The sequence below is a fragment of the Arachis stenosperma genome, chromosome 3 (genome assembly GCF_014773155.1).
Source record: "Arachis stenosperma cultivar V10309 chromosome 3, arast.V10309.gnm1.PFL2, whole genome shotgun sequence".
Taxonomy (NCBI): Eukaryota; Viridiplantae; Streptophyta; class Magnoliopsida; order Fabales; family Fabaceae; genus Arachis; species Arachis stenosperma.
In genome coordinates, this window is record NC_080379.1 from 133,474,741 (window position 1) to 133,495,538 (window position 20,798).

At 41.8% G+C, this 20,798-nt stretch overlaps 1 protein-coding gene across 1 annotated transcript; it reads right to left on the reverse strand.

The window, feature by feature from the left end:
* Positions 1 to 19,887: 19,887 nt before the first annotated feature.
* Positions 19,888 to 20,358, reverse strand: LOC130966715 (uncharacterized). Its single transcript, XM_057891535.1, has one exon. It carries the CDS (start codon positions 20,356 to 20,358, stop codon positions 19,888 to 19,890), a length of 471 nt encoding a protein of 156 aa, XP_057747518.1.
* Between the last annotated feature and the right edge of the window lie 440 nt (positions 20,359 to 20,798).

The window sequence follows — 20,798 nt, forward strand, 5'->3', positions numbered from 1 at the left end:
AAAAATAAAAAATATCTTTTTTATATCTTGTTTGGATACCATGAAATCGATAAAAAAGATATTTTTTCAATGAAAAAATATCTTTTTTATTTTTTAGTGTGTTTGGCAAATTTCAGTACTTGTTTGGACGCTATTAAGTTGATAAAAAAAAGATATTTTTTCAATGAAAGAAGATTTTTTATTTTTTAGCGTATTTGGTAAATTTTTAGTAGTAAAAGTAAAAGTACTAAAAAAGTAAAAAAAAAATTTTTTTTTGAGACATTACAATTTACATCTTTTTTTAAAAGATCTTTTTTCTTTAAATAAAAATATTTTTTACGTAATAAATAAACAAAAAAATATTTTTATATGATTATATCCAAACATAATTGATAAATAAAAAAAATTTACATAAAATATCTTAACATATAATTACTTTTACTTTTTTATAAAATCTTTTAAAAAAATAAATTAAAAAAATTCTTAAAAATTCACCCAAAAGAACTCTAAAAACTTAATAAGCGTCCAAACAAGTTAATATTCTTAATCTTTGTCTCTATATTTTGAAGTGAACATAAGATTATAGGTTAAAAGTTTTATGATCTTTGGTTAGGTGTCAACCACTTTTGTGTTCTCTTCTTTGTCCTTTTTGGAATTGAGCCATCTATGACTCTATTCTCTCATTTGTATCCATTACCATCATTTCAGGGTTATACTGGTCATTGAATGCCTCACTTAAAGACAAATAGAAACCTTACAACGTGTAACTATTTGGAAGACTGAATTTCTAAAAAAAGACAGTAACCTGAAAGGCTGAAACGCTTTCGGTAAATATTTGTAAAAGAACAAAAGATCAATTTTATGGTCTTTATAAGTTATGAGTTGTAATCTAAAATTTACTTAATTTATTTTTTGTAATGTTTTATTTTTTAAAAATAATTTAGATAAATAATTTAAGTTATGAGTTGTTGTCTAAAAACCGAACTAAAGGTCAATTTGGGTAAATATATGTTATTAGTTTAGGTAAATAATTTAATTAAATTTTTTTTATAAAAATTTATATTAAAAATAGTTTATAAATAAATTATTTTGTATTTAGATAAATAATTTAATTAAACTATTTTTAATAAATAAAAATGATAAAATAGCTTTTAAAAAGAAGAGAAGTCATATATTTTTATTTTTTCAAAAACTCTTAAATAATTTTAAAAAAACATTAAAAGCATCTTTTAAAAACTGTACAAATAACAATCCAAAAGAGTTTTGTTCATATCCTGGTCCAAATGATAAAAGTTAGGCCCAATAAAATGAAAGACCCACCAAGAAGTTGGCCTCTACTGCATACCCGACCTCTTTAAAGAGGTCGGACACAGTGAAAGAGGCCGACTTATGCTTATCCAAATAAGTATCTGCCTTTTCGAATCTCTCCCACTATTTCTGTCTTCCTAAACGATAGATCCTAACAAATTCTCCCAAGATAAAGGGAACAGTTATCCACCAATAAATGTGGAACTACTCCAACAAAACTGGTTATCAGCTCTACTATAAATACACTGATACCCCTCAGGGATATTCACGTTCTAATCTACTAAAAACCTGTATAAAGCCCTTGTCAACTTAAGCATCAGAGTCTCTTGTAGGTACCAGCCCCACTTCCTCACGAGGAACTCAGACGGTGGTACCTCTGCTTTAGAACAAGTCGGACACTACCTCAAAAGGGATCTGGGCCTCACATTCAGACCCAAATCAAAATTTCAGGTAACCCTCGGAACATTGGCACTGTTGCCGCGGAACTGGAATTCAGCCCTTGATAATGGCGGACGATCATACGAAAACAGTCACACAGCATCTGAGTCAGAACCAAAGTCCCACCGTGATGATCTCATACTTGCAATACCTCCTTCTGGGAAAGAACTCACATTCCACACGGAGAATGGGCTTCAGGAAACCCCAACCAAGGCAGATCCAGTCTGAGATCCATCCACCGAAAGACGAAGAACCTCCCCATCCTATGGAGATACTAGGTTTAGTTTATGGCTATCATGGACAACTAGAGCAGCTTGAACAAGAAGCTGAACGACAACGGAAAGTCGAACGAGAACTGTGAAGGGAGGTGCGACGACGAAAGGAGCTAGAAAAAAAGCTCTTAAGATTGGAAGCCGACCGCCGAAGAAGGAGTAATCGAGCAAATCGGGAAGAAAGCCCTCTATGAGGAGAAGACCCGTTCATAGAAGAGATCATGCGGCCTAAAGTCCTAAGGAATTTCGAAACCCCTTGATATGGATCTCTATGATTGAACGACCGACCCGATTCATCATCTCAGTAACTTCAAAAGTCGGATGTACCTGGCCAATGCCTCCGATGCTACTCGTTGTAAAGCATTCCCGACGACTTTGACCAAAGATGCAATGAAGTGGTTCAATAACTTACTGCCCAAGTCGGTAACTTGCTTTGACGACCTGGGAAGGAATTTTCTCAAGAGATTCTCAATTCAACAAGATAAGATGAAATACGTACCGAGTTTGCTAAGCGTCAAACAAGAGGTCGGAGAGACGCTCTAATATTATATGGACAGATTCAATAAGGTATGCTTGGAGATACAAAACTTACCCACTAAAGCAGTCATAATGGGATTAGTTAATGGCCTCAAAGAAGGGTCGTTCTCTCAATCCTCCAAGCGACACCCGGCTTCCTTGTACGAAGTGCAAGAGCAGACAGAGAAGTATATCAACATGGAGGAGAATTCTTGACTAAGAGAGCCGCTCCCGAAGCCCAGCCTGCACTAACCACCTTGGAAAAAAGAGAAAGAAGCTAAAAAGAAAGAATAGTACAACTCAAAGAAACCTCGCAAGTATTATAATTATAATCCCTTCTGGGTCTCTCTTGTAGATGTTTACAGAGAGATATGTCATACCGAGAAGCTTACACCACCTCATCCGATCAAACACAAAGACAGGAAGTTGGACAGAGTACTGCGAGTATCATAAACTCTATGGGCATTCTACAAACAACTGCTATTATTTAAAGAATATCATAGAGAAGTTAGCCAGAGAAGGTCAACTGAATAGGTATTTAGTAGATAGATCGGACAACCAAAGGAAGAGAAAAAGAGATGAAAAAGGAGGACGACAGGAACGTCCACCTCAAACTCCCGAGCAACACATACACATGATTAATGGGGGAATTGCTAGAGGAGGAATATCAAAATCATCACGAAAAAGGCATCTCAAGGAGGTTTACTAAGTCAGGGAAGATAGCATATCTCCCGACCTGCCCGCCATCCCGTTCATTAAAGAAGACGCTCAAGGGGTAGCACCTGGTCATGATGATCCTGTGGTGATAACAATGATCCTCGCCAACGTAAACCTTAAAAGAACCCTCATAGATCAAGGGAGCTCAGCAGATATAATGTTTAAACACACTTTTGACAAACTCGTGCTAGAAGAAAAGGATCTAAATGCATACCCAGATAACCTCTTCGGGCTAGAGGACACACCGATCCGACCTATTGGGCATATCTCTCTATACACTAGTTTTGGAAAAGGTGTGAAGTCAAAGACGTTAAGCATCAACTACATCGTAGTTGACGTTGCTTCAACATACAACACCTTAATAGGTCGGACAACCTTAAACCGACTTGCAACAGTTGTCTCTATGCCTCATCTATGCATAAAGTTTTCCACTGTAAAAGAAATTGCTACAATAAAGGGAGACCAAAAATTAGTGCAAAAATGTTACAATGAAAGCCTTAACCTAAAAGGCAGTCCAGGAGGAAAGGAAGTCAACACCATCGAGCTTGAAGGTATTCGAACGCGAAAAGAACTGCGTCCCCAATCCGGAGGGAAAGTGGAAGAAGTACAGATTGGAGATCACCCTGAAAAAATAACAAATATAGGGGCTAACATGGAAGAAGGTCTGAAACAGCAGCTCATTGACCTCCTAAGAAAGAATTCTGACCTCTTTGCTTAGAAAACCTCCGACATGCTTGGTATAGATCATGTCCTAATGTCTCGTAAGATCTATGTGTACCCGGGTGATGCACGAAAACTTGTCTCTCAACAAATTTCCCTTCGGCAAGTATACCGAATTTGTCATCAAGTAAAAACTCACAATAGAGTGAGGTCGAATCCCATAGGGATTGATTGGTCAAGCAACTTTAGTTGGAAGAGTATGCTAGTTGAGCTAAACAAAGTGTAGTTTAAGAATTACAGAAAATTAAATGACGGAAAAGTAAATAGCAAAAATTAAAGTGCAGAATCTTAAATGGGGATTTGGGGTAATGAGCATGAAAATAAATGACAGAAAATAAAGAGAATGGGTAAGATCAGAAATGGGGAATTCATTGGGCTCAGGAGATGTTGTATTCTCCGGATCAAGTTCATTTTCATCTCTTCCTCAATCAATGCATCTATTGATCTCCTTGGCAATCTTAGGTGATTAGATTCCAATTCCTTGGTAATCCAATCTCTCTAAGCTTGAACAACTGCCCAATTCCTTGATTTAATTGCTTATGGGAAGAGATGAAGTATGGTCACTGATTATACCACATGTATTTCCAAATCAAAGTGTTGGGAGGATTACATGTCACTATATCCGCCCAGACCCCAATTTGGTCCAACATGAGAAAGTATTTCTAGCATGATTTCCTCATCCCTTTTCCAAGGCTCAGAGGAGATCCAATTATGGAGAGTTTCTTTTCCAAGACAACTAACCAATTGAATTAAGATCGAAAACTTTCTAGTAAATCAAAAGAGAAGAAAGAAGAAGAGAATGAAAACTATAATTGATCCATCAAATTACAACAGAGCTCCCTAACCCAATGAAAGGGGTTTAGTTGTTCATAGCTCTAGAAATGAAAAATGGCAGAAAATAATACATCCAAGCTAAAAGTTCAGAAAAGTAAATATACAGAGAGAAGTTCTCCAAAGTGCCAAGCTTCTCTATAGTTCAAAACTACTCCTATATATACTACTCCTCTTGATCCTCTAGTGAGTTCTTCAAGTCTTGGATGTGGGCTTTGGATCTTGAGTTGAAGCAGTTCCAATCTTTAGTGGGCCCAGCTTGTAGAGACGTATGAATTAGGCATGGGCGTTAGTGAAGTTAACGTTAAGTGACATTGTGGGTTCGAGAACGTTAATGGCAATCACACTTTTCATTAACGTTCCAACCCCATATAGCCTACGTTAACTCCAACGTTAGTGGCACTAACGTTGCCTTGTAAATCTTTGCTAGCGTTATTGGGACTCACCTTTCCCAATAACGTTGGGTTATAACCCTTCGCAAGCGTTATTGGGACTCACCGTTCCCATTAACGTTGCCTTATGCCCTTTGTCCCTACGTTAGAGTTCACGTTAATGTAACTAACGTGGCTCTTAACGTGGCTATGCCTCACCTTCGAGAGCGTTAGTGACACTTACTGTTCATACCCTGGGTCGAGCTGTCCGACCCGGGATGTTCTACAGACAAAGCGACCGACCTCTTCAGGCTAGGACAACCCAACCTCTTCTTAAAGAGCTCAGCCAAGTCACAGGAAAGCCCAATAAAAGGGCCCAAGCAGAGAAACACGACCCAAATCCAAGGGCGGCCCAAGCCTGTAGAGATAAAGGCGGTTCCCTTAAAGATAAGATGACCTCGCTCGAAGATAAAGATAAGATAAGATAACTAACTTATCTTATCTAAGAAGGTCACTCTACGCCATTATAAATACACTGGAGCACCCAGGTATAACTCATACTCTGATTCTACCTGCTTAATACCCTTGCTAACTTAAGCATCGGAGTCCCTTGCAGGTACCCCCCACCCTCCAGGGATGAAGGATCAGCATTACCACTAAGTCTCACACGTCGGACACCGCGACTCCAAACACCCCCGTAAGATCAGACTCAGCAGCTCCGATCAGTATAAAAAATCTAGTCCGAGATCGACCTCTAGTTTCAGGTAACCCTCGGAACATTGGCCCCGTTGCCGGGGAACCTGAAAGTCATCCCATTACCATGGCGGACGACCATGAAAATGATCACACCTCAGATCTAGAAGAAAGAACGCCACACAAAAATGTGGGCACAATACCAAAGGATACTCCTCAAGTTAATGGTAAAAACTCCCCAAACGAGGGAGCCCTGGAGGCACTCCAAGGTCGGTTAAAGTAACTCGAGGAAGACGCTCTACGTCAATGAGAAGCTGAAAAGGATCTACAAAGAGAAATAAGACAACGCCGGGAATTGGAGAACAAACTCCTAAAATTTGAGGCCGAGGTCAAGACTAAAGTCAGCCATCCCACCCCCAAAGATAGCACCAGCAAGGAACAAGATCCATTCACCAGGGAGATCATGAAAACAAGAATTCCAAAAGACTTCAAACTCCTATACATGACCTTGTACGATGGCACAACGGATCCCAGCCATCATCTCAGCAACTTCAGAAGCAGAATGTACCTCACCGATGCCTCAGATGCAGTTCGTTGCAAAGCCTTTCCAACCACTTTAACAAAAACAGCAATTAGATGGTTCGACAACCTCCCTCTTAGGTGCATCTCAAGTTTCGACGACTTGGCTAAAAAATTCCTGGCCAAATTCTCCATCCAAAAGGACAAAGCAAAACATGCTCCGAGCTTACTAGGAATCAGACAAGGGGAGCGGGAAACCCTGCGAAACTACATGGAGAGATTCAACAAAACATGCATGGATATACAAAACCTTCCAATAAAAGCTGCCATCATGGGTCTCATTAACGGTCTGCGAGAAGGGCCTTTCAGTCAATCCATATCAAAGAAGTATCACACTTCTCTGAACAAAGTGCAGGAGCGAGCGGAAAAGTACATCAACATGGAGGAAAACTCCCGATTAGGAGAGACTTCAAAACCAGGGTTCACCCCTCGAAATAAAGACAAAGATTCCAGAAAAAAGGAAGATCGACATGGAGAAAAAATCAAAAAGTACCACAATTACACCCCACTTCGGGTGTCTCTTGTGGATGTCTACAGAGAAGTTTGCAACACAGAAAAAATACCACCAACTCGACCACTCAAAGGCAAAAAAGGAGGAGGAAAACCGGGCTGAATACTGTGAATATCATCGGATCCGCAGACACTCCACCAATGAGTGTTTTGATTTCAAAAACATCATAGAAAAGCTCGTACGAGAAGGAAGGTTAGATCGATACCTGGCCACCCACGAAGATGAACAAAGGAAAAGAAGAAGAGCAGAAGATGTCGGACCTACTATCCGATCATCCCGGACACCAGAAAGACACGTCCACAAGATACACGACGGATTCGCCGGAGGAGGAATCTCCAAGTCATCCCGCAAAAGACATCTCAAAGACATATATCACATCGCAGAAAGGAAGGAAGTACTCGACATCCCGGCGATCACTTTTACCAAAGAAGACGCATCCGACATCACATCAAGACATGACGACCCCATGGTCATCACAATCATACTGGCAAACGCAAATCTCTATCGCACACTGATAGACCAGGGGAGCTCCGCCGATATCTTATTCAAAACCGCCTTCGACAAACTCGACTTGGAAGAAAAGGAACTTAGAGCATATCCGGACAGCCTGTTCGGGTTAGGAGATATCCCGGTTCAACCAATGGGATACATTCCGCTCCACACAACTTTTGGAAAGGGAAGTCAGTCAAGAACACTCATAATAGACTACATCGTCGTTGACGTAAGCTCAGCCTACAATGCTCTAATAGGTCGGACAACGTTAAATCAACTCGGCGCAATAGTCTCGACTCGGCATTTATGCATGAAATTCCCAACCGCAGAAGGAATAGCCACAGTAAAGGCAGACCAAAAAATGGCGCGCCGCTGTTACAACGAAAGTCTAAACCTCAGAGGCAGAGGTGAATAATTCCACACAATCGAGCTTGGTGGAGCTCGGAGGCGGGAATAGCTTCGCCCACAACCTGAAGGAGAAATAGAGAAAATCCAGATCGGAAACACCCCGGATCAAATAACCAACATCGGCACACTCCTAAAAGGGGACACAAGAGAATCACTCATATAGTTCCTACGCGACAATGCCGACCTCTTTGCGTGGAAGGCCGCAGACATGCCAGGTATAGATCCCAAACTAATGTGCCATAAGCTAGCAGTCTACCCAGGATCTCGGCCGATACAACAAAGGCACAGAAAGTTAGGACCAGAACGCTCTCAAGTGGTGGAAGAACAGGTACGAGCTCTACTGAAGGCAGGCTTCATCAGAGAAGTCAAATACCCGCTATGGCTTGCTAATGTCGTTTCGGTAAAAAAGTCAAATGGGAAGTGGAGAATGTGCACTGACTATACCGATCTCAACAAAGCTTGCCCAAAAGATCCTTATCCGCTCCCAAACATCGACGCACTGGTAGATGCCTCCTCCGGATACAAATACCTCTCCTTTATGGACGCATACTCGGGATATAACCAAATCCCAATGTACCCACCCGACCAAGAAAAAACCTCTTTCTTAACCCCAAAGGCAAATTACTATTACATTGTTATGCCTTTCGGTCTCAAAAATACGGGAGCTACTTACCAAAGATTAATGAACAAAGTTTTTTCGGATCACATTGGAAAAATCATGGAGGTCTATATAGACGACATGCTAGTGAAGACGCAAAATGAAGAGATATTACTATCCGACCTGACACAAGTATTCAACACTATAAGACGACACGGCATGCGACTCAATCCCACAAAATGTACCTTCGCATTAGAAGTCGGTAAATTCTTGGGTTTTATGATCACACAGAGAGGAATCGAAGCAAACCCGGACAAGTGCAGGGTCGTACTCGACATGAAAAGCCCGACTTGTATCAAAGAGGTGCAACAACTCAACGGGCGGCTGGTAGCCTTATCCAGATTCCTGGCGGGATCCGCAATAAGATCTCTCCCCTTCTACGCCACTCTAAGGAAGGGAAAGGAATTTGAATGGACAGTCAAATGCGAGCAAGCCTTCCAAGACTTTAAAAAGTTTCTGGGATAACCACCTATATTAAGTCGGCCTCGGAAGGGGGAACCGCTCATTTTTTACCTCGCAGTGGGAAATCGGGCAATAGCTTCAGCACTGGTCCGAGAGGATAACAGCGGACAGCAACCCATATACTTTATCAGCAAAGCATTGCAGGGATCCGAGCTGAACTACCAGAAAATAGAAAAATTTTCTTACGCTCTCATAATAACATCTTGCCGACTTCGCCCATATTTTCAGTCTCACACCATTAAAGTTCGAACTAACCAGCCCATAAAAGGGATCTTACAGAAAACAGACTTGGCAGGAAGAATCTTGCAATGGGCAGTCGAGATGTCCGAATTCGACCTTCAATACGTAGCTCGGACGGCAATCAAATCTCAATACCTGGCTGACTTCATTGCAGAATTTACGGACACACCGGAAGTCCCCACAGAATGGAATCTATACGTGGACGGATCCTCAAATAAAACGGGAAGTGGTGCAGGCGTAATAATCAAAAGCGACCAGGGGACCCAGATCGAACTCTCCCTCAAATTTGGGTTCCCTGCCTCGAATAATCAAGCGGAATATGAGGCACTACTAGTAGGTTTGAAGATGGCTAGGGAGGTCGGAGCTCAAAAACTTATCATCTTCAGCGATTCACAGGTAGTCACTTCACAAATAATAGGCAGCTACCAAGCCAAGGATCCCACTATGAAAAAATACCTGGACAAAACCAGGGAACAGCTCGGACAACTCGGAGAATATGAGATTCAACACATACCCCAAGAACAAAATGCCCAGGCCGATGCACTCTCAAAACTAGCCAGCACCAAACCAGGAGGTAACAATAGAAGCCTTATCCAAGAAATTCTACAGAAGCCATCAATCTCGGAAGAAGAAAAGGTCCTAGCCATAACAGGTCGCGATCAGGGATGGATGATAATTAATTACCTCACAACAGAGGCCCTCCCCACAGATGAAAAAGAGGCAAAGAAGTTAAAACGGGAAGCACAATACTATACCATCATAAATAACACTTTATACAAAAGAGGGATTTCAACACCATTGCTAAAATGCGTGCCGACTTACAATACTAAGGACATTTTAGAAGAAGTACACAGTGGCATTTGTAGCAATCACCTCGGAGCACAAGCACTCGCCAAAAAAGTACTACGGGCCGGATTCTATTGGTCAACCCTACAAAAAGAAGCCACAGACTTCGTAAGGACATGTTCGCCATGCAAGAAGCATGCCAACTTCCACACCGCTCCGCCCGAGGAACTCATCAGCGTAACCTCACCGTGGCCATTCGCAAAATGGGGACTCGATCTCCTCGGACCCTTTTCCTAAGGATCCGGACAGGTCAAATTCCTCATAGTAGGAATAGACTACTTCATAAAATGGATCGAGGCAGAACCCCTAGCCAATGCCACAGCTCAACGAAGTCGAAAATTCCTGTATCGAAATATCGTCACAAGGTTCGGAGTTCCATACTCCATCACTACAGACAATGGTACCCAGTTCACAGACGCAGGCTTCAGAAAACTAGCGGCCGACCTGAATATAAAACAACAATTCACCTCTGTTGAGCATCCCCAAGCCAATGGGCAAGCCAAAGCTGCCAACAAAGTTATATTAGCAGGGATAAAACGGAGATTACAGGATGCAAAGGGAGCCTGGGCTGAGGAGCTCCCACTAGTCCTATGGGCATATCGAACGACCCCACATTCCACAACAAGGGAATCACCTTTCCGATTAGCTTACGGAATAGAGGCTATAATCCTAGTAGAGGTTGAAGAAAGATCCCCTAGAGTGATCTACTATAGTGAAGAAGCCAATCCCCAACTTCAAAGGGAAGAGCTCGAATTACTCCTAGAAGTCCGAGAAAGAGCTCGGATAAGGGAAGAAGCATTGAAATGACGAATGGCTTCCAGATACAATCAAAAAGTAAGACAACGAACCTTCATGAAGAATGACCTCATTCTAATCCGAAATGACATTGGAACAACTCGACCTGGAGAAGGAAAGCTGGCTGCAAATTGGAAAGGACCCTACCGAGTCATAGAAGTGCTAGGGAAGGGCTACTACAGGCTTTTCGAACTCGACGGGCGAGAGCTGCCAAGGTCATGGCACGCCTGCAACTTAAGAAGGTACTATAGTTAGGGAGGATAAGGGACCTTGGGACAAGGCACACTCTTTTTCCTTAAAAGGTTTTTTAACGAGGTGCCAGGCCCAAGACCTACAAATTAACCCCCACGTGTATATATTTGCATTTCTCTTAATAAAATTTTTTCAGCTTTTCTACAAACGTTCAAGTCGTATTATTCTAAAAACAATCATCGCCCGATTATAAAGCTACAGATCGACAGAAAGTGAAAACCAAATTCACTGTGCGATCACGATAAAAACGAGGGTTAAAACCCAAAATTCTACAAAATCGGTAAAAATGAAAATAGAATAATACAATAAGCTATAGAAAGTGATCCATAGAAAGGACCTGACGAGGTCCTAATAAAATGAATTGCTATAAAATAGCTTAAAGGCTGGCCGACACCTAAAGTCGGCCAGCCCCAACAAACCAAGTTATAAGTAAAGCCCTGGAAAGAGGTCTGGCCAACCCTATAAAAAAGGATTACTATAACTTCGAAGAGCCCGACATGACGAAGTCGGACTCCTACAAAAGGTTACAAAAGATAATCCCTAAAAGAGACCTGAACAAGGTCCAAGAAAGAGGATTATCAAGTAACTCGACAGTGCCCGACATGACCAAGTCGGCCCAGAAAGATAAAGTTACAAAGATAATCCCTGAAAGAGACCTGAACAAGGTCCATGAAAGAGGATTATCAAGTAACTCGACAGAGCTCGACGTGACAAAGTCGGCCCAGAAAGATAAAGTTACAAAGATAATCCCTGAAAAAGACCTGAACAAGGTCCAAGAAAGAGGATTATCAAGTAACTCGACAGAGCCCGATGTGACAAAGTCGGCCCGAAAAGATAAAGTTACAAAGATAATCCCTGAAAGAGACCTGAACAAGGTCCAAGAAAGAGGATTATCAAGTAACTCGACAAGGCCCGACATAACAAAGTCGGCCTGGGTAGAAAAAAGCTACAAAGATAAATCCCTGAAAGAGACCTGAACGAGGTCCAAAAAGAGGATTATCAAGTAACTCGACCAAAAGTCCGACATGACAAAGTCGGCCCAAGACACAAAACCACAAAGGTAATCCCTGAAAGAAAGGGCTTATTACAATCGATGAGCGCAACGTCAGGCCAAAGGATCAAGTTAATCATGTCAGATAGAAACTTACATAGGCACCAAGACAAGTGCAAACAGACATAATATAGAAACTACCGAGTTACGACAATAAACTCCAGAGGCCATTAAAGACCAGCCCCGGAAGCCCGAGAAATACTTTGTTTTTCAAAACGAAAGTTGCTAAACAAGGAACCCTAGAAAGTGTCAACAATCAAACAAAACACCATTTACAAAATGTTCAAACGCCCACAGACCGGGCTATGCACAAATTTATCAAAAATAATCAAAGAGAGTCCAAAGGCTTTCCAGTAGCAACATCAATAGGAGGTGAAGGAGGACGAGTCTGGAGAGGCACCGCATCCACTGTCCCGTCGCCTCGATTCAAGATCTGACAATCAAAATCTGGCTCAACTACGGTCGAGGGGGCTGAAGGAACCGGCATGGTAGAAGCTTTCAGAGGAGGCGCAGGAGGTGGCTCAACATCATCATCGGGATCATCCGGGACAATCTTGCCATCCTTTACTACGTTATCAAGACTAACGAGAGTCAAATCGGCATCAGGGGCAACAATCCGGAATTGCTCCATCAGATTCTCACAGGCGGCAGTCACGCTACCCACAAGGTGACCCTGGAGCTCGGCATAATCAGTCCGAGCAGTTTCCAAGTCATCACAGAGATGCACCAACTCCCTATAAGTCGAGACATAGCTGTCTTTATGCTTCAGTGCCATGTCCTCAGCCAACTTCAAAGAAGTAGCCAAGGCAATAGAGCTGGCCTTCTCACCCTCCAATTTCTTCTCTACCTTCGCCAACTTCACCTCAACTCATCCTTCAGACCCTTGATCCGATCAAATTCTGATTTAGCCTCCTCCATGATGGATTTTGTAGCATGAATCGGGATCCCCTGAACAGTTTGGAAAATAGCTGCACCCATATGTGCCATTTTTACACTACTTTTGGTGATAAAATCCAGATGCTGAAGAAGAGACACATCATCCATGGAGAGCCCACCATAGGGGGCAATTTGCTGGTCAACAAACTCGACAGCATCAAAATCCGGGGCATCCAGGTTAAAGGGCTCAGATGTTTTTTTCTTTTTTAAGGGAGGAGCACCAGAAGCAGCAACAGAAGTTTGTGGGGGAACTACCATTCGAACCCGAGGAGTAGGGATCACCCTCCTCGGCCCAGGGGAACCCGGCACGGGCGGCTCAGGATGGTTTGAGAAGACACCTCCCCAGCCGCCCTGACCGAGATATTCTGTGCAGCGGCTGCCTTTCTAGCCTTTTTAAAAGTCTTCATGGAGTCATTGTTCTTCGACATTTCTGAAAAATAGGAAAGACAGAATCAACAAACAAAGTCATGGACCACAGGGAAAAATAGAATAAACTAAAAACATGTCAGTCAGTACCCAACACATTTCGGACTAAAGATGGGTCCCCAGAAATTTCTTAGTATCCAGATGCGGGGGCTCCCCCCAAATATCCTCCAACACACTCACAAAGGCCTGTTCGACCTTGTCCAACATCTCCTAAGTATACCAGCACACCATAACATTCTTTTGCCACTCAAGAGGAAAAGCGGGTTCATCATTTTCATCAAGAAAAAAGGGGCGAACACCCTCAACAGCTCAAACTTTAAATAAATAGTTTTTGAAGTCCTTAAAAGACTCGTCATACATGGCAAATACTTTGTGCCCCTGAGAAAATCTAAAGGAAACCCAAGAAGCTTTCTTTTTTAAAGAGGCCCCAGGCTTGGCCGAAACAAACAAATAAAGGAAAAGAGTTAGAGAAGGCTTGATGCCTAACTCTTGACACAGTAGCTGAAAAATCTTTATAAAACCCCACTAATTTGGGTGAAGCTGGGATGGAGCAATGTTACATGACCACAACAAGTCGGTCTCAAGGGCAAAAAAAGGAAAAGTAACGTTCAACTGACTAAAGAAATACTCGTAAGCATAGAAGAAGGGACGTTCCCCCTCGAGTGAAGTGGGAAAACAAACTCTCTCGTCAGAACCAGGCACTACAAGCTCATAATCCCTCTCCTGGGCATCACTACCACAAACCCTATGATGCTTTCGCAGCTCTATACAAAAATCTGAGTCCACCACAGAAATACACAGAAGAACCATAGAATCCACCCAATCAGCCATGCCCTCAGGGACTTGGGAAGACGTCTCAACAATATTTTTGCGAGAAGCCATGAGTCCAACTAGTCCTACAATAAGAAAAGAATATTGGATTACTAAAACACATTTCGGACAACAGCAAAATAACTCGGCTACACAATCAAGCACGGTATGAGGAACAAAAGGAGACCCAGGACCTACACGAAAGATCCAGGGGCATCCTTTGGAGGCAACCACAGAACAAGAACTCAAAGGACCTACAAGTTCACACCCCAGCAATGACCCTTCATTCTTAACCAGAATCCATCAAGAAATCATCATCTCCGTCAAAAAGAAAAACTATCGACAAAACAAAGCCACCAAAGGAGCAACCTTTTTTCAAAACGCAGCAACTTGCAAAACCCTAAAGGCACTAAACCACCAGAAAATCCAGCCGAAAGTATACAGAAAGACAAAAAGAAAATTAGAAACATACATCATAGCAACAGTCAAACATAGTGGTACGAAAAGATTCAAGCTTTCCAACAACAACTCAGGTAAAATCAAAACTTTATTGAAGAATCACATTCCAAAGTAAAAACAAAAACGAAGAAAAGGTTCAAGCTTTCCAAGCATACAAAATCAAGGCGTCAGCAAAAGGATCAAAAGCAAAAGTAGCAGAAATAAAAAGGTGAGGAAGAAAGCAAAACCAACCTGGAAGAAGGAAGAAAACTTTGAAAAGCGAGTAGCAGAGAATCGATCACAAAGCAGAAGCACCAAGCGAAGGCCAAAGCTTCACAGAGAGACGAGAAGTGCAGAACAGGAAACGGCAAAAGAAAAGGGAAGTTACAGGGAAAGGAAAACCGTCTCTTAGATACAAAAATTTAAAAAGAGAAAATCAAGAGAAACAGAACAAATTAATGGGGGCATTAAAAACCCTCGCACATTCCCAAGGAAAACACTAAAAGGCAAAAGCGCGCGCTTTCAGAAGAAACGGAACAGAAACGTTCCACATTCAAGAAAGAGCTCTACGAAAGATAAAGCGACAAAATGCTCGAGTTTGACTTTACCCGAGAAGGCTCGAAGTCCTAAAACCAAGACTCGACCGCCAGATAAAAGACCAAGCTCAAGCAGGGGCACTGTTCATACCCTGGGTCGAGCTGTCTGGTGCACGAAATTGTGATTCATTCTTTTCATAACTCAAACAGTCCCCGGTAATGGCTCCAAAAACTTGGTGCTCAATACCATGGTCTAAACATAATTTCACAACTTCGCACAACTAACCAGCAAGTGCACTGGGTCGTCCAAGTAATAAACCTTACGCGAGTAAGGGTCGATCCCACGGAGATTGCTGGTATGAAGCAAGCTATGGTCACCTTGTAAATCTCAGTCAGGCGAATTCAAATGGTTATGGATGATATATGAATAAAGCATAAAATAAAGATAGAGATACTTATGTAATTCATTGGTGAGAATTTCAGATAAGCGTATGGAGATGCTTTGTCCCTTCCGTCTCTCTGCTTTCCTACTGTCTTCATCCAATCCTTCTTACTCCTTTCCATGGCAAGCTGTATGTTAGGCATCACCGTTGTCAGTGGCTACAGTCCCGTCCTCTTAGTGAAAATATTCAACGCGCTCTGTCACAGCATGGCTAATCATCTGTTGATTCTCAATCAGGTTGGAATAGAATCCAGTGATTCTTTTGCGTCTGTCACTAATGCCCAGCCTTCAGGAGTTTGAAGCTCGTCATAGTCATTCAATCATTGAATCCTACTCAGAATACCACAAACAAGGTTTAGACCTTCCGAATTCTCTTGAATGCCGCCATCAATTCTAGCTTATACCACGAAAATTCCGATTAAGGGATCCAAGAGATATCCACTCAATCTAAGGTAGAACGGAGGTGGTTGTCAGGCACACGTTCATAGGTGAGAATGATGATGAGTGTCACGGATCATCACATTCATCAAGTTGAGGAACAAGTGATATCTTAGAACAAGAATAAGCCAAATTGAATAGAAGAACAATAGTAATTGCATTGATACTCGAGGTACAGCAGAGCTCCACACCTTAATCTATGGTGTGTAGAAACTCCACCGTTGAAAATACATAAGAACAAGGTCTAGGCATGGCCGTGAGGTCAGCCCCAAAACGTGATCAAAAGATTCAAAGATCTCAAGATGATCAAAGATCCAAAAATCTGATCTAAGAACTAGATGTCCAAAGATGAAAATACAATAGCAAAAGGTCCTATTTGCAGAGAACTAGTAGCCTAGGGTTTACAGAAATGAGTAAATGACATAAAAATCCACTTCCGGGCCCACTTGGTGTGTACTTGGGCTGAGCATTGAAGCTTCTATGTGTATAGACTTTTCTTGGAGTTAAACGCCAGCTTTTGTGCCAGTTTGGGAGTTTAACTCCCATTCTTGTGCCAGTTCCGGCGTTTTACGCTAGAATTCTTGAGCTGACTTGAAACGCCTGTTTGGGCCATCAAATCTCGGGAAAAGTATGAACTATTACACATTGCTGGAAAGTCCAGGATGTCTACTTTCCAACGCAGTTGAGCGCGCGCCAATTGGGCTTCTGTAGCTCCAAAAAATCCACTTCGAGTACAGGGAGGTCAGAATCCAACAGCATCCGCAGTCCTTTTCAGCCTCTGAATCAGATTTTTGCTCAGGTCCCTCAATTTCAGCCAGAAAATACCTGAAATCACAGAAAAACACACAAACTCATAGTAAAGTCCAGAAAAGTGAATTTTAACTAAAAACTAATAAAAATATAATAAAAACTAACTAAAACATACTAAAAACATACTAAAAACAATGCCAAAAAGCATATAAATTATCCGCTCATCACTGTCCGACCCGGGATATTCTACAGACAAAGCGACTGACCTCTTCAGGCTAGAACAACCCGGCCTCTTCTTAAAGAGCTCGGCCAAGTCACAGAAACTCCCAATAAAAGGGTCCAAGCAGAGGAACACGACCCAAATCCAAGGGCGGCCCAAGCCTGTAGAGATAAAGGCGGTTCCCTTAAAGATAAGATGACCTCGCTCGAAGATAAAGATAAGATAAGATAACTAACTTATCTTATCTAAGAAGGTCACTCTACGCCATTATAAATACACTGGAGCACCCAGGTATAACTCATACTCTGATTCTACTCAATACCTGCTTAATACCCTTGCTAACTTAAGCCTCGGAGTCCTTTGCAGGTACCCCCTACCCTCTGGGGACGAAGGATCAGCATTACCACCAAGTCTCACACATCGGACACCGCGACTCCAAACACCCCCATAAGATCGGACTCAGCAGCTCCGATCAGTATAAAAGATCTCGTCCGAGATTGACCTCTAGTTTCAGGTAACCCTCGGAACACTTACCTTTGTCACTAACGCTCAAAGTGCCCCTACTCTCCACGTTAGGGCTCATGTTAACTAAGTTAACATGGTAGTAATGCCATCTTCCAACGTTAGTGACAAAGGTGAGTGTCACTAACGTTGGCTCATCAATCTCAGCTCTACGTTAACTTTCACGTTAATGGTCTTAACGTGACCACTAACATGGGCAATGCTAGTTGATCCAACGTTAGTGACAAAGGTGAGTGTCACTAACGTTGGAATTGTTCCTCTCTTCCACGTTAGAGTTCACGTTAACTAAGTTAACGTGACTCTTAACGTGGCTCATTGCCAAATCTTGGAACGTTAGTGGTGTTCACGTTTACCACTAACGTTGGAGCTTTCTTTTGCCTCCACGTTAACTACCACGTTAACTTAGTTAACGTGGCAATTAACGTGGGCTTATGATGGCTTTGCGGGTGTTATTGGTGATCACTTTTCTCCTTAATGTTGCAAGCTATTTACCATTCAACGTTAGTGGTCACGTTAACTAGATTAACGTGAGTACTAACGTGGTTCTTCCTTGCTTCCTTTGTCCTGAAATCAAGCAAATAAAGTGCATCAAAGCTCTAGCCAAAGTCATGAGATTATGCATCATCAATTTATCATTCAATTCTAGCAAAATCCTCATGAAATCATGTGAAATTCACAATAGTTGCTTGAATCAAGGTGTAAGTGTATTTTCATCCAAAACTTGCCTTATTCACTAAGAAAATGCATGAAACTACCTTAAAACAGTAAAGAAAAGGTCAGTGAAACTGGCCTAGATGCCCTGGCATCACAACACCAAACTTAAAGCTTGCTTGTCCCTAAGCAAGTACTGAAACATAGGAAGAATGAATGAAAGAGCAAGAAGATAATATAGAGGTAGAATTCCTGGTTTATGGGGTTTCATGCATAGCAACTTAGGTTCTTTTCTTTACTAGGTTTCAGGCCTTTATCAAGTCCTTGGTCACTCTCTTGATTACATCCTTTGAGACTTCTTAATTGTTGATCATTCCTTCTTGTCCAAGGTTTATTACATACTTCTTTTGGCTAAGTGCTCTATAAGAGGGCGACTCTTTATGATAAGCTTTCAGTCAACACTCCCAAACCAGTTGGCTCAAGGTGCTAGGTGTTAAGACACCCCTACGGACTTACTCCCCCAAGTCTCTTTCCCTCATACATACACACCACAGGCACATGGTTTGTTATTTTTCTTTCTTGAGACCTTGGTGTCCAGCACCTCTTTGGGTTACTAAGTGTTCTGTAGCAAAGGTCACTCTTGATAGTGGACTTTCAGCTGATAATCCCGGATCAGTTAATCCAAGTTACCAAGTGATGAGGCACCCCTAAGAGCTTATTCATCCAAGCATATCCCTTGCACATGAACACCACAGACACATGCCTCAATCTTAAAACCATTGATGCCTTGCATTGTTTCTTATTGTGTTTCTTTCTTTTTCACTTTTATTGCTCTTTCTCTTTTCTTATTGGGATCTTATTATTTAGTTAGTCTCATAGGATGTGTTTCAAGCATAGGATTCAGGATAGATAGTTGCCTTCTTTCCTTATTTGGTGAACCAACTTAGCTTACTAATCATCCTACCACAAACATTCAGAACCTACTTTCATGAAATAACTCCACTCTTGTTCTTTTCATAGCATCTTCTTTTTGATTAACTTAAAGGACAAGCATACAAGTAAGAAAGGTGGAAGTGAACACTAGAGACACTAAGCTCAATAAACATAGACCTACACAATGAAAAGCTTAATTGCAGAATTGAAAATCCTAAGCTACTCATGGAAGCATGTTCTATTTCATACATGATTTTCCTTATTTAAAGCTGTGAATTAGATAGAAAAAGGACTCCACCACCTGAAATGATCATGTTCCTTTGTCTTGGGATCCTCCTTGATTGCTTGAGTCCCCATTCCCCTTGCGCTTTCCTATAAGCTTTTTCCAGAAACCTGCATCTTCCATCTTCTTCTTTAATGCTTCCTTTTGCTGTTTCACCTTCCCCTCTTCTTGCTCTGTTATGTCTTTGCGGACTGCCTCATAACTTGGGATGGCAGGGTGCAAGTTATGCATATGCCCAGTTATATAGTTTAACTTGGCCTGAGTGTTTATGCTAAATTCTTCTCAATGCAATTGCCTTCCTTCATTGAGCACACTGAATTTATTGAATGCTTTCATCTGAGCCATTTGGCGTTGGTTGAGTTCTTAAAGGCGTTTGTCTTGGCTTTCTTGCCTTTTGGGCACTTGATTGATGGCTTGGGTGAGCTGGGAGTAATGCTCCTGTTGTAACTCCATTTGCTGTTTCTGCCACTCTCTTTGTTGATCTATCCAACTAGAGAATAGTTTCTCTTGATGATCCATCCTTTGAGCTTGGACATGTAGTTGCTGTTCTTGTCCCTCCATATAGCTACTTGCCATATACTCAATGGCTTCCTTGATGTGATACAGATTTATATTGGTTGGATCAAATTGTCCTTCTTGCTGGTGCCCTGTTTGTTGGGGTTCTTCTTGGTGAGGTTCTTCTAGGTGGGGTTCTTCTTGTGCAGTTCTTTTCTTTATCCGAGGTTTTCTTTGTTGTTGAGCAGGTGTCACATAGTGTATGCGTTGGAATGTGACTAACCTTCCAGGATTTACCCATTGTTGATTGTTGTCTTCGAACACCACCTTGGCTTTCATGCATAGTCTCAAGATGGTACTGGGGTACTGATGAGCGGATAATTTATACGCTTTTTGGCATTGTTTTTAAGTAGTTTTTAGTATGATCTAGTTACTTTTAGGGATATTTTCATTAGTTTTTATGTTAAATTCACATTTCTGGACTTTACTAGGAGTTTGTGTGTTTTTTTGTGATTTCAGGTAATTTCTGGCTGAAATTGAGGGACTTGAGCAAAACTCTGAAAAGGGCTGACAAAAGGACTGCTGATGCTGTTGGAATCTGACCTCCCTGCACTCAAAATGGATTTTCTGGAGCTACAGAACTCCAAATGGCGCGCTCTCAACGGCGTTAAAAGGTAGACATCCAGAGCTTTCCAGCAATATATAATAGTCCATACTTTATTCGGAAATTGACGACGTAACTTGGCATTGAACGCCAAGTACATGCTGCTGTCTGGAGT